Source organism: Protopterus annectens, chromosome 2.part0, assembly GCF_019279795.1.
Source record: "Protopterus annectens isolate FY-2018-M chromosome 2.part0, PAN1.0, whole genome shotgun sequence".
Lineage (NCBI taxonomy): Eukaryota > Metazoa > Chordata > Ceratodontiformes > Protopteridae > Protopterus > Protopterus annectens.
In genome coordinates, this window is record NC_056728.1 from 1,238,975,945 (window position 1) to 1,238,991,000 (window position 15,056).

The 15,056-nt window shown below is 41.7% G+C and overlaps 1 protein-coding gene across 1 annotated transcript in view; it reads right to left on the reverse strand.

Moving 5' to 3' along the window:
* CNGA1 (cyclic nucleotide gated channel subunit alpha 1) overlaps positions 1-13,708 on the reverse strand; it is a 216,669-nt gene extending 202,961 nt beyond the window's left edge. Inside the window, 2 exon segments of the mRNA XM_044060392.1 lie at positions 11,899-11,999; positions 13,646-13,708. Coding sequence (XP_043916327.1) covers positions 11,899-11,999; positions 13,646-13,708 — 164 coding nt within the window.
* Positions 13,709-15,056: the final 1,348 nt, after the last annotated feature.

Sequence of the window (15,056 nt, forward strand, 5' to 3'; positions counted from 1 at the left end):
TATCTGCCAGGATGTGCCATTTGGTAGGGACAAAGCCTGAGGTGAAGCTGTGACTGAACAGGGCACACAGGTGTGGTGCCAGGTCACTCTGTAGTTCATGTACAACACAGCCAGGGATATTTTCATGTCCCATAGAAGACATATTCCTGGCCTTGGACAGTGCTATTTTAACCTGTGCAGCAGTAATATTGGGTGTCTGGCAAACTACTGGTATTGTAATCGGTCCTTTGGAGGGGGTGAGAGGGGTCAGGTTGTCACTGAATCTGTCGGACAGTATATTGGCAATATCCTTTGGCTCAGTATAAGAGGTACTATTGTGCAGTAGCTCAGTGCACATCTGGCTATTGGCATGGAGATTATCCACATAGCTATTGAAGGCCTTGTGATTGTCTTTCCTATCCACTGCAATTCTGTTTTCATAGCTAGCTTGAGAAGATTTGATGAGTGATCTCAACCTTTTGTTGAGGCCGATAAGGGAGTTGTTCCAGTCTTGGGACTTCACCTTTTTCTGAATCAGTTTATTTGTTCTGTTGTCGAGTTTCTGTATGGCAGGGGACCACCACATTGGCTTCCTGTTTTGGAGGACAACGTCTTGGTTCTAGTGGTCATGGTGAGATCCATGCATACGTGTATGTGTTCATACAGTGCATTGGTGTATGATCTTGTGGTCATGGAATTATTCTCCATTTGCATGGGTGCCGTGAACTTAGCCACCTCTGTTTTAAGGAGCCCAAGGTTAGCTTTAGAGGTGTTTGTCATGGTGGCTACCTTTGCAGGGGAGGGTGGGAGGGATGTGGATTCCCAAGGTAATTAGTTTGTGGTTGGATCCACACCTCAGTATTTTGATGTGTAGACCCAAAAAGGTCATGTATGCCACCACGTACATCAGGGAGAGCTGCATCCACCACCCTGAGTATTTGTGTGTTGTGGCATTCACTATGTGCCTGTGCAGCCATGACAGCCTGGAACATGTGTCTGATGACTCCTTCTGTGGCACTTGCAACCGTGGCCTGATGAGCAGCATTCCTCCTGCAAGCACCCCTGTCCATCTGCCTGTGTGAGACCTTGCCTGCGCTCCACTGTGTTCCATGGCATATGCACTGCTGTGGTAATGTTGTTGTACCCTACTGTTGACTGATAGCTTTCAACTATGAGATCCCTTTGTGGCTTTGTATGCTGTCTGCAAGCCATGGCTGTTGCTGTTGCAGGCAACTGAGCATATGTCATGGTTATCCCACTTGGACAGCAGACTGTTATTTGGTGTTAGTCAGAGTGCCTTTACTTGATGGCTGGTGTGTATCCAAGCAGACTGTATGCTGTCAGTAAATCACAAGCTGCTGCAATGACATATTATTTGAAGGGTGTGCACACATATGCATCCAGCATATTGTGGGGTTTGTATACTCCATATTTAGTGTCCAACAGATTATTTTTTTGTACAGGGATTTGTTCATGTCATTGGTCACATTACAGTTTTAAAAAAATGAGTACTGACATATTGTGGTCTCAATTTGTGTAGACATCACAAACACCTGGCATCTTAATTGGAGTGTGTACACAGTTTATAGCCACTATATGACAGTAATGTTTCACACATGTCCCTACCTTAGGTCGTTTGTCCAACCATTGTGTTGCTCTTTGTCCAGAAGTCTTGCACTGACAGGCCATGTGTTATGCTACAGGGATGATACATTCTCATCAGATAGGCCCCTGTGGTGACCACTGTGATGCAATGCAGTTGACCCCAACACAGGTGAACATGAACATAAAGAAATATGGCTATGAGTGACAGTTGTGTGCATGGTATACTGCATGGCCTTCACATGCCTGGGGTATTGGCAAATTGCATACTCACCAGCTGCAGGCTGGCCATCCCACATGCAGATAGGAGAGACCTAGGTAGTTGTGTGAGGGTAGTATGGTCAGCAGACCCACAAGTGGCATTGGTACCAGATGGATGCAGCATGTGTGCACATGTACAGTACAACCCCCAGTACTACACAATTTGCTGTCCTTCACCATAGATGTGCACATCTGTGCATTAGAAAACCCCATCCACAACTGCAAACTGACCTGACACATGTACATAGATACTCTACAATTACAAGTATGTCTACACTAGTCTAGTAATCTACACTGGGGCCTTACCTGCACACTTCTCGTCCGTTGTCTGGGTGCCAACCACCTCCAGTATGTGAGGGGTCTGTACTCTGATGTTGTACTGGGATGGGTGCCCCAAGGTAACAGCGGAGCTCCCCGGTGGGTGCCAGTGGGACTGCAAGGCCAGCCCATGCTTGTGGCTGTGCGGTCCCTGGCCACTGCAGCAGCCCTTTGCCGGGCATGGCGTATGAGGTCACTTTCACGATGCCAGACTTGCTCATATATACATGCATGCAGGCGAACAGCATTTACCCTGTGGGCAAGGTTGTCCTACAGACCAGTCCTCTCCTGCAGATGTTGCTGGCTCCAGCCAAACATTATGGCATGGTTGTGTAGTATGGCTTCTATGATTATATTTGTCTGAGCCGCTGAGAATGTTGACCTTTGCTGATGCGACATTGCACCTGGGAAACATTACAAGAGAGACACATCACAGGACCACATACATTTGTCAACCATATGTACAGAACCTGCACATCTACATTGAATACAAGTAGCTACCACTTATGACCATACCATAACCCTGTAAAGTATCAGCACTGTATCTGCTTGCATTGCACTGCTGGCCCTGAGGTGTCATATTCCCCCAATGAGGCCTACTTAATTTCCCACTCCTGTACTTCTCATTCATGTCTGTGTCGAGGGATGACATTGGCCATCTTCCATGTGGATGTGGTGTGGATGGTTCCAATCCTTGTTGTGATTACGGTGTGTAATGTTGATGGGTACACATGCCTGAGTTCATGCAGGATGCAGACAGGGATGTTATCAGGTGCCATGGATACACATTTGTTGCCTTTCAGTAGGCAATATGTACCTGCTCACTGGTGATGATGGGAGGGGTGTGGGTGCTGTGCATATCCAGCTATAGTATTGCTGAGACAAGGGGTGATGTTTGTCCTAAACCTATCTGCAGTGGGTTGCCTATAGCTATGTTGTGTGCATATGTGGCCTGATTGGCCACCATTACAGGGCGGGCTGGTATGTGGCCTCAGAGATTGCAGACATATGTGAAGATGGTTTTGTGATTGGCCTTGGTGGATGTGTCCAATTTGTACTCATAGTTAGCCTTACAGTTCTCCACCTATGGCCTTATATGCTTGATCAGACAAAGGCTGACTTGATGGCAGGTTGGTGCATGCTCCTGATTTGGCCTGTACAGCCAATCTAAGGACAGAGTCTGTGGTTTATGTATTGCTGCTGTTCACCACAATCATTCAGCCTACCTTGAGGGGTTGATTTTATCCTGTTGGGTATTGCTGAGGTCATGCAGCTATGTAGATGCCCACATAGTATTGTGTTGTGGGCCTGGACAGAGCTGCTAATTCCACCATATGGGATGCCATTCATGTGGGCCTTGCCCATTTACCTGGCCTGTGAAGGGGCATTACAGAGGTGTGGGGGCTACAGTTTCACAGACACTAGGTGGAAATGCCTCGCAGGACAGGACATGTGGAGACAGTCCAGCAACATGGGGGACAAAGGTCCAGAGTTTGGTACAGCTTGTATGTCATTAGCATTGTTATACACATAGGGGGTTGCTACATTGACAGGGTTTGTCTGGACATGCATTTACTGGGTGATGACATCTGACAGTGATATGCCTCTGACATCGCTCTCAACTGGCATGTTGTCCACAGACTGGCCAGATGTTTGCCTATTATGCTTGGTCTGTTCCACGACCAACATCTGTTTTTGTGGGGTTGGTAGGATAATGTGAGGATTGTAGTCAGTACGTGTTGTCATCCATTGGTGTTCCACACGTCATTTCCTTCAGGGATGTGATGTTACAACAAACAGCAGCTACTGTCTCAATTTGTTGCACCATTATGTGTGATATGCCCCTCTTTCCAGCCCCCTGTCCCATATGTATGCCATGCATTGTCCAGATGTCCTGCAATATAAGGTGCAGAGGTATGGTATATCATTAAGTACCAAATGCACACCAGTTAGCATGACAATGACCTGGCAGACTCCAGCGGTGGCCAGGGTTATGTGTCCACACCCTGTTAATTCTGTGGAAATCTACACATATGACAGTATGTCTATATGGCCATTGTGAACAGACTACCAAGGTTGTGCAACAGTGTTGTGTGTTTATGTTTTTTAGGCTGGGTAGGGAGAATAGCAGCTGTGAGTGCCATACATACTTTACCTATCTGACTCTGCATGCTGCTACAGCTGCTAGTGGTCTATCAGGTCCATATGCTTGTAGGGGCTGACTGTGAAATGTCATGTAACACCTCTGGATTCCCAGTACACTGTGAATTGGGGCAGTATATGTAGGGGTAATGTGTGAGTAGCAAACGGTATGTGGTTGCTCTCACAGTATTATACTGCCATGTTCAGTTTGCTTACTGGTATGTTGCTGTCACTGTGGTGCACTCGTTTGGGGGTATGCACTTTCACACCAGTGTCTGTGTTCCACTAGTATTACATCCCTGTATTGCCTGTTATATTTGCTACTGCATGTGTACAGCCCCAGAGCTGGACCTGGGCAGTGTTATGTCAGTCTGATTGTAGTCTGGGCATTGATCAGTAGCTCAGTGTAGTTTCCCTACTGTTGTGTTATGTCCACATATTCATAGGATGTCCACTTGTGTGGCCAATATCTTTGGTCTGGTCCCCATAACTGTTATGCATGCATGACACATCGATGGGATGATATGGGGACTGAGGTCAGAAACTAATAAGAAGCAATTGAGTCCTGGAATTGTGGTATTTCAGTTGACATATGTTAGGACATACACTGTTACTACAAGAACAGTCTCAGCGTATCTACTGACGTATTTTGGACATGTCCCTATTTTCATGCCTTTGTTCCCCACCTTTGTCGGGCTTGGTCTACATTCATTGCATTAAGGGGTTCTGAGCATACCTCTCCACAGCCAGATTTTCCACGGAATGTCCAGATGTTTGGACCATACTTTTGTTCAGTTCCAGAATTTATTTCTATTTGTTTGGTAAATCACGGTGATGATCCAAGGATTTATGTCAGTAAATAAATGACATGACATTTCAGTTCCCATCATCATATCCTTCAGTGATTGTCTGCTGAAACACACACTGTTGCTGTCACATGTGTCTTCATTTGTAATGATTTTCTAACTATGTCTGTATATGTGGCCTATTCCCCCCTTGCTTTTACAGTTTCTTGCACTAACAGGTTGGGAAGGATGGTTCGGAGATATAACTGAATTGCATGTCATATACACACATATGTATATATATATATATATATATATATATATATATATATATATATATATATATATATACTATTTTCCTTCCATTATATTCAATATATGTATATCTATATTATGACTGTAAGTTTACATATATATGTTTCATCTGACACACACATATTGACTGTAAGTTTACATATATATGTTTCATCTGACACACACACACACACACACACATATATATATATATATATATATATGTGTGTGTGTGTGTGTGTGCGTGTGTGTGTGTGCACATGTCTATATACAATGCAGAAGAGGTTCCACAACACTTGTCCCATAATGTTGTATGCCTCTATTGCATGATATGTTTGAAAAAGCAACTTTAATTCTTGCAGCTCAGCTGGTGTACTGGTACCTTTCTCTAATTAAAATGGTCAGGGTCATAGGTTCAACACTTGGAGCTGCTGTTTTTTTTTAATTAATGTTAAATGACCTGAATGCAGGATATGTTCATTAAAGCACTATAATGCCTCACAGGTCTGATGGTATAGTGGTATGTTAGTGTGATTGTTGAGGGCAGTGTCCTGTGTTTGAGTCTTGGCAATGCTGACTCTTTTGTTGCTGGGCAGAACAAGGTCTAATGGATACAAATGGATTAAGGCACATTTCTGCATATGTTTGTGAAGGGTCGATCTTGTCTCCTGAATCTGATTGACTTCTTCACATCAGTCTCCAGAGCTGTGGACGAGGGTAAGGTGGTCCACACATCCTGTCTGGACCTCGCCAAGGCCTTCGACACAATCCCCCACTCTGGAATCATAGATAAACTTACTATGCTGGGCATAAATCCCTACGTCACTAGATGGGTTGCCAACTGGCTTACTGACAGAACCCAGACTGTAAAAGTAACTGACTCCAAATTCAGCTCCAAACAAGTGACAAGTGGAGTACCTCAGGGTTCAGTCCTGGGACCACTCTTGTTTGGCATCTACTTCTCTGAAGTACAGGCCAACACTAAAGGACTCTGGCTAACAAAGTTCGCAAATGACTGCAAACTGGGAGCCATTATTGAATCCCCAAATTATGTGGATATTCTACAAAAGGGCCTTACAGAAACAGATGCCTGGTGCCAGAGCCATGGGCTCAATCGTAATACCAAGAAATGTACAGTTATCCCCTTTGGAAAAAAACATGTACCCATGAATTACCACATAGGTGGCAGGACACTAAACATCGAAAGTGTGATGAGAGGCTTAGGGACACAGGTGGATAGTGGTCTCACTTTCGATAACCACATCGCCACAACAGTCAGCAAATCCTTCTATGTGGCACACCTCATCACTAAGAGCTTTTCATCCAGAAAAAGGAGGTCATTGTCCCACTGTACTCATCCCTCATTAGACCCATTATAGAGTATAATGCCCCATTTGGTATGTACCTCACAAGACATCTGCAACAGCTGGAAAGGCCACAGAAATACCTCACTAAAAGAATCACAGGCCTAAAGCAGATGCCATATGCTAACCGTCTAAAAAAACTCCAGCTATACTCTGTGGCATATCGTCTACTCAGAGGCGATCTCTGCTTAACATACAAGGCCATGTGAAACCCTGAGCTGTTGGACATACTCCACTTAAAGAAATCCCAATCCCTCAGAGCCACATGCTCCAGGGATCTAAACCTTGTCATCACAATGAACAAAACATGCTGGAGGGATAGGTTCCTGACCCAGAGACTCCCCATACTCTGGAATAGACTGCCCATACATGTCAAGCAGAGCACCTCATTGGCCCTCTTCAAATGGAACCTTGATGATTGGATGGGAGATAGGAAATTCACCCCGGGGATCATGTCAGTCACCCTGCTAGACAGGGGTCCAGAGAAGTAAATATTGTGGGAAGAAATATCCAGGGAATTGTTATGGCTAGGCTTGCATAGGCCCCAGGGCTGATAGCCTAGTACCAACCTATGAACCTATACGTATAATGTTATATTTAAGTAATAACCCACAGCTGGGTGTGGGTAATACTGGATTTACCCACAGTTGGTGTGGTTTGGTCATGAGGGCAATGCCCTCCTAACCATACAATGCCAATGGTGGGTCCAGCACTGCCCACACCCAGCCATGGGTTAATGCTATTATACAATGACATTATTTAAGAAAAACAATACATACCTTTCTTAAAAATGCCATTGTATCTCCATGCTGCTCTTCCACAGTTTTCCGGTATCTGAGATAGGGGGATCTCATTTGTTTTTTCTCATATAACTCATATAACATAGTGAGATATATTATAACAGCAATGGAGATCTTCCTTTCTTTGCTGACAGGAGGATCTCCATTGCATTTTTTATGATATCTTGCTATGTTATATGAGTTCTTCGACTCGTAACACATAGCGAGATATGTTTGTAAATACAACGGAGATCTTCATTTCCCCATTGCTATCTCTGCAGACTGGAAATACAAACAGGTGGTATACAAATGGAAATAGTCCAGCCGTCCAGACCTTTTTCCATTTGCATACTGTCGGATTTAAAACGGGCACTCTGTGCTGGCCAATTAGCATACTCATTTTTGTATATTAATGGCCAGTCATTGTGTAATATAACATAAATATTACACATTTATACTTTTACATTTACCTTCCATGACATCTCCCTATGTGCTTTCATTACATTATGTTCCTATGTGACTATACTGTATGGGGCACATGTGTTTATATGAGGGTTTCACATCTTTCCTACACTGACATCTCACTTTTGGAACTGCTACTCTATCCTGGTTGGCAAAAACTAATGGCTACATAGTTTACATTTACTAAAATAAGTTTAACACTACTTTCACATGATGTAAAGGTGTTACTCTAACCACAACACTATCATGGTTTGGACAGCTTTTTTTCTCTATTTTCATTTAACACCTATGGGATGTTTAAGCTGTAATGTACGCACCCACTTAGCTACACTTAAACATCCCTTAGGGTATGATAAACAGGGATATATTATTATTATTATTTTCTGTAAGTTATGAGGGTGTGCATTGTGGTGTTGTGGCAACTACTTGGGACTTCGTTTGTGACATTGCAATGATTGGGCTTTCCAGGTTCTGTGCATGTTTCATGCTGATGCATGATATGTTCAGTATGTCCTTTATTTCTTTTGTGGGGCTCGGGTTGTGCATGTGTACACTTGAGGGATTTATCCCCCCCTATTATGTGTGCATTTGCACAAATTACCTACTTCTGTAGATTGCAGAAGTGCCATATGGTGCTTTACCAATACAGAGAGTGTCACAGAGGCTGTGACACACCCCCTGTATTGCTTCCTACTGCCATTTTGCTTTCAGTGTCCACGGACACTGGCATGCTTCTATTTTACATTTCAGTGTCTGCGGGCACTGAGATACTGGCATAATACTAGAGCTAAGCTCTAGTATTATGCCAGTATGGTTCAGAAGTGCTGTATGGCACTTTCTGAGTGCAGCTGGCATATTTAGTGTCCGTGCACTGCACGGACATGCCCCCCTGTGCTAACACACAGAACCATGTCCATTTTAGAGCACAGCAGCGTGCCTTCATACATATGCATGTCTGCATTACTGGGGGATTCAATGACTGGCCCCAGCTTGCTATTATCAGCAAAATTTGTCATCCAGAGGACTTCCAAATTTGCCTTGACTTCAGAGAAGTATATTATGAACAGGAATGCTCCCAGCAGTGAGCTCTGTGGCACACCAGTGGTAACTGGCCTCTTACTGGGTCTGGATTTACCCACTTTAACCATATATGTCCTGTCTATGATCAAATAGGCTATCCATCTGATGACATAGGGATTTATGCCTATTTTTATGAGTTTTTTATAATACCTAAGTGAGGAATTGTGTCAAATGCCTTGGCCAGGTTGAAGTAGGCAGTATGTACTGTTTTACTCTCATCTGTGGCCTTAGTGATTTCTCAAAGAAATCCATCAGCTTTAGTAGGCATGACCTCCTCTTGACAAAGCCAGATTGGGTCAGGTCCAGTTTTTGGAGGTTTTCTATGACATTATTTATCATGTCCATGATTATTCTTTCCCTGGCCTTACATATAAGACTAGTCAAACTTACGGGTCTGTAATTTCCTGCGCCAGTAGATGATCCCCCTTTATGCAGAGGGATGACTGTTGCTTTCCTCCATTCTTCTGGGGAAAAGACAGTCCAGAAGCTATGGGTAAATAGGCATTGTAATGGGCTTGATAAGTTCTGATTTAATCTGTTTAAGAGGCAACCTGGTATATTGTCAGGACCCATCAATGTTTTTAGCTTTAGAGAGCTCAGAGGCAACCTGTTCTTTTGTAATAATTGGCAGTGGAGTGGTGGAGGGTATTTCTTGGAAAAGGACTGGGTGTGATGGGGAGATGAAATTTGAGGTGAAGTTGTCAGCCAGCAGATTTGCTATATCTCCTAGAGTATAGATGATGCCATCTATAACTAATTCCGCACATTGTTGGGTGTTATCCTTAAGACTGTAGACATAACTGAAAAATGCCTTGTGGTTATTCTTAGCTTTGGAGGTTATTTTTACCTCAAATTCTACTTTCAGAGACTTGATTAGTTCCCCAATTTTCTTGTTTAGACTAATGAGGGACTTTTTACTCTGTTCTGCATATTTCCTCTTACTTCTCAATTGGATTTTCTTTCTTTTGTTTTTTAACCTACTAATACCGGGGGTCCACCACAGTACCTTGTTTCTGAGGTCTGACCTGTGTTTATTTCTGTCTGGTACTGCCATTTCTTTGCAGTTGTTTGGTTATACAGAGCTTTTATGCACTCCTCTGCATAGGTTTCTTTATTTTCAGGATTTGGGGGAACCTGGAAACCAGCTATACCATCCCCTTAATAGGGGGTAATTTACCTTAGAGAAGTTTTTAAAGTTTATGGTGTTAGGTGGGAGGACTAGTTTTACCTTTTTTTCAAGGGAGATCACTTTGTGATCTGACCTTCTAGTGAGGACATCACACTGTGAGATGCAGTACTCTCCCATATTTGTGAATACCAGATCTAGGATATTTGTTCTCTCAGTGGGAATGCAGACTAGCTATTTCCAAAGTATTTGAATTTACAAAGTCAAGAAATCTTTGGGCCTGCATGTTAGTGGTCATTTATGCCTCTCAGTTAATGGAGGGGTAGTTAAAATCACCCATGAGTATGGTACTGGACTGGAAGGTTAATGATTTTAGCAACATCAGGTACGATGTATGGGTTTCCTGCTTCATGATGGGGGACTTGTAGCTAGCAAGAATATGGTAATGGATTTTTCCCATGGTTAGTTGGACATGGAGCAGCATATTGTCATATTGCTTGACCAGCCTAGAGGTGTGCTTATGTTTATGTAAGTAGATACACCTCCATCTTTGCTCTTTCATGTTCCGTGGGTGATCAGAACATATGAGAGGTATTATAGCCATGCACTACCAGAGTGCTTTTCATGGCTTTCAACCATGTTTCAGTAACTGCACAGATGAAAGCATTCTCCAGGGTGAGGAGAGCTTTCACACAGTGCAGTTTCTTGCTCAGATTCCTAGCATTGAGCTAGTAACACCTTTAGCTTGTCCTGAGTAGCTTTTGTTAAGTTGGAAGGCTTGTCTGTTTGGAAATGCATAGAAAAGGCACTATAGGAATAATGTTTTGGTCAATATCTGGGAGCCTAAAGGTGACAGGTGGAGACCATCCCTAGCAAAGCAGTGTGGCCCATCATCCATGTCCTGCCAAGCTGACATGTATTGGAACCCTTTGGGATGACACCAGCAGCTAAGTCACTAATTAAAGTTAATAATTTCCTGCTGGTATTGTGGCATCATCCCTGGAGATGGTAGAATGCTACTCAATGCTAGGCTCATACCTGCTGATGACATGTATTCTGTGACCTCAGTCATGTCTGTCTTCATACAGTCCAAGGAGTTACATCTCAGGTCATTCACACCCACATGGACTATGATGGAGTCTTACTGGTACTTAAGGGTAAGTGATGAGTGCTTGTGTGATCTGGTGGGTCCTGGTCCCTGACAGGCATTTAACTATAACCTTCCCCTTTGCCAGCCTGGTAAGTGAGCCATCAGTGTGTCTCACAATGCTGTCTTCTGTGATCATAATACTGGGTCATGGAGTGTATCTCCTTATGGGCTTGGTAGTTGAGATGCAATGAGATGTGGCTTTATGAGTTGTGATGGGAACTGCACTATGGAATCAAAAGATTAGGGGAATACCTGTGCTAAAGGTATGTATTTCTGAAGAAGAAGAATAAACTGTAACAGTTTTGTAAATAGATAAGAAATCAAGAAAGGCCAGCTGAGCTCAACCAGATGCTGTTTCATGCAACCAGCTAAATTTTCACATTTAGCAAAAACTTTTCTAACTTATTCATCTTTCTGAAATATGGTTTTCCTCAACAGAGAATATTCTTTATATATCACACATCGAAACCAAATATGCAGTTTTTTACTACATCTAGTTTGACTACTGTATACAGTTGCAGGAATGTGCAAAGAAAAATATTCATGTTCACTTTACCTGGCAATAATCATGGTCCAGTTGTACATAACAGGCAATGTTATACAAAATAACCAGTTGTAGTATAAGTTTCCAGCTGGATCAATGATGAATTTCTCTTTCTGCACCCTGTTGAAAACATAAAGAAAAAAGAAAAAGAGGGTTACTACAAAGCAACAATATTAGCTGTCTTTGCTACTGTTAGAGCACAATTTGAGGATCATGCAGCCAAGTCAAATAACAAAAATTAAATTACGCTACCAAGTCTAACTCTCCAGGCTTTTACTATTCCATAATTAAACTTTTACTTTTCACATTTCAGATTCTGTGATAAACACAGAAAGTGTGTGTGTGTGCACGTGTGTGTGTGTGTGTGTGTGTGTGTGTGTGTGTGTGTGTGTGCGTGTGTGTGTGTGCGTGTGTGTGTATGTGGGTGTCTGTGTGTGTGCACATATGTGTGTCTATTTGTATACACAGATGACACTGTAGGTTTGTATGCCATGCAGCAGTTAAAAGAACTGCTTGTCACATGTTAAGCTAAGTTGTGACATACAGTATAAAATACCATATGATAAATAATCACATTAAATGAGAAAACGGAAAAGTGTGGAGACTTTTCACTGCAAAAATATAGTACTAATAACCAGAAAAAGCACTGAAATAGACAGCCGCCAATCCAAAGAGGTATAACCACTACAAACGTTTTATTTCACCAAACCACACCAACAGAGTAAACACATACTTATGTGTTATATGTTAAACATGTGTTTACTCTGTACATGTGGTTTGGTGAAATAAAATGTTTGTAGTGGTTATACCTCTGTGGACTGGCAGCTCTCTGTTTCAGTGCTTTTTTTTTTTCTGGTTATTAGTACATTAAATGAGAATTCTAAACAATGTGCATTGGATGAATGAAACAAGTAGGCTAACCACATAAGTTATAAAAACGTGTCTACCTAACAAGTCTTACCCCAATCTTTTTCAATTATTTTTTCTATTTGCATCCACTGAGATGGCCATTTAGCCCTTTAGTGTCCTAATGACTCACTCATCTCCCCTATTTAGTCCAGAATGACATATCACATCGCTATCAACCTAGAGATCTGAGTACTTTTTTGCATGAATTTGCTGACTTCTTTGTTGACACAATTTAAAAACAAATTAAAATAATACAATAGATTAATGCTATAAAAACTTTATTGCATAAAATCTATAGTTAGCACTCTTGTAAGACATAGTTCTTCAGACCACTAAAAACTCTTACTTAATGAATATGTTTATGCAGAAGAAAAGTATGTAAATACAGCTAAAAGCTATAACCAAGTCCAGTTATTCTCCAGACTGTCAGTTTTTTCATTTTTCTAACCAATTTAAAATCTACATTCATAAGAGAGGGTGTTTGAGAAAGTGGTTGTAGTGCAGCTTGAATTAATTTCTCCTTACGTTTTCACAGTACAAAGCCGTAAGAAAAATAATTTGGACTGCTTATACTATATGGAGTTTGTATCTCAGTGTCAAAGTCTAGATATGATCTTGGATAAATGCTTTACATCAAAACATTGTATTAAACCTTTACTGCAATGACTTTTACCTTGGGCTGGATAATGGAGACAAGGCTATGCACGGCCAGTGCAGAAACTACAGTATATCTCTTCCCAGAAGCTGGCTGGCTAGTGCCAGTGATCTCCTTTTTTGCATATTCCGCACTGCCAGACAGTAAGACACAGGTGTGAGTGTACATTTCTTGCTCTAACCCAGCTAAGCATACATGACTTTGATCTTTCTTTTGTCATGGAGCTTCCACTGCCCTTTGATCTTGTTCTTTAGTCATTCTGTAGAGTCTGACTGTTTCTGGTCTGACAGACTTTAGCACACCAGACCTATCCGTCAACAAATTCTTAAATTTTTGCAAATTCTTATTCATTACATATGCAGTATTGTCTATCTCTCTTAACCTCTGCTGACTACTTCTTTTACATTTTATTTTTCCCAGCTTTAGTTTGTCCTGTAGTAAATCCCATCATCTCATTATGTGGCCAGATTATTTGAGTTTTACTTTTATTGTCAGAATGTTCAGTGAATAGTTTGGGTTTATTTTCATAAGTATTGGCTGAGTTGATTTTCTTGAAGTTCATAGAGTTTTCAAAAGCTTTCTCTAACACCACAATTGAAAAGCATTAAATTTACTAGTGCAGACCCTTATTTATAACTCAGCTCTCACAGCCATATATCATTAATTGGAAAATCATATCTCTGACTGTATGGACCTCTGTTTGTAAATGATGTTTTACCTCATATCCAGATTTCCATCATAGTTTTTCTTCCAAGAAGCAATAATCTTTCAAGCCTGCTGCAATCACCACCCACAGTGATCCTTAAATCCAGAAAAATAAAACTTGTCACTGGGCCCATTTCTTTCTCATGTGTTTGCATCTAAATCCTTCTGCCTTGCACAAAACAGGCTGCCAGTGCTTCCAGTATTTTATCTGGAACACAACTTAATTCTTGTTCTTACTGTATTGTTTATTGTTGAAATTCACTGCTTTGCCTATTATGATTTCAGCAACTTGTATAACAACTGAGTGGTGCCTAAAGACTTACTTATTTCAGAAGACATATTTCCCATAATTTTAAATGCTTATTTCATTCTCAGCCTCTTGTTGAGCCCTTAATTTTAAAGTTTTGCTGATATTTTATGAGTTTTTCTAATGTTGCTGGCCTGCGTGGAATGAATTTCTTTTTTGTTTTATTTTAATGTAACTACATTTATGTTTTTAATTATTTTGTTTAACGGCAAAGTCCAACTTAGAAAGAAGCCAACTTTCATCAGAGGCCTGGGGAGAAACACTCTAGACATATCTTTGTAATGTGGGAATAAAATAGAGTACACAGGGGAAACCCACACAGACACAGGTAGGACATACAAATTCTGCGCAGAAGGCACCCTAGCTAAGAATCAAACTGGAGAACCTTTTGCTGTGAGGTGACAACACAGCTACTGCACCACTGGGCTACCTTTATAATGCTTTGTTTTTTTTACTGTAACAAGCCTATGTTTAGGCTATACAATATGTTTGGTATGATTTTATTACTCTAGCAGAAAGGTTCCCTCCTTCGTATGGGAATTAGGATTTAGTGGCTATTGCTGTTGTGAAGATAATAGAAGGTAAGGGTTAAGT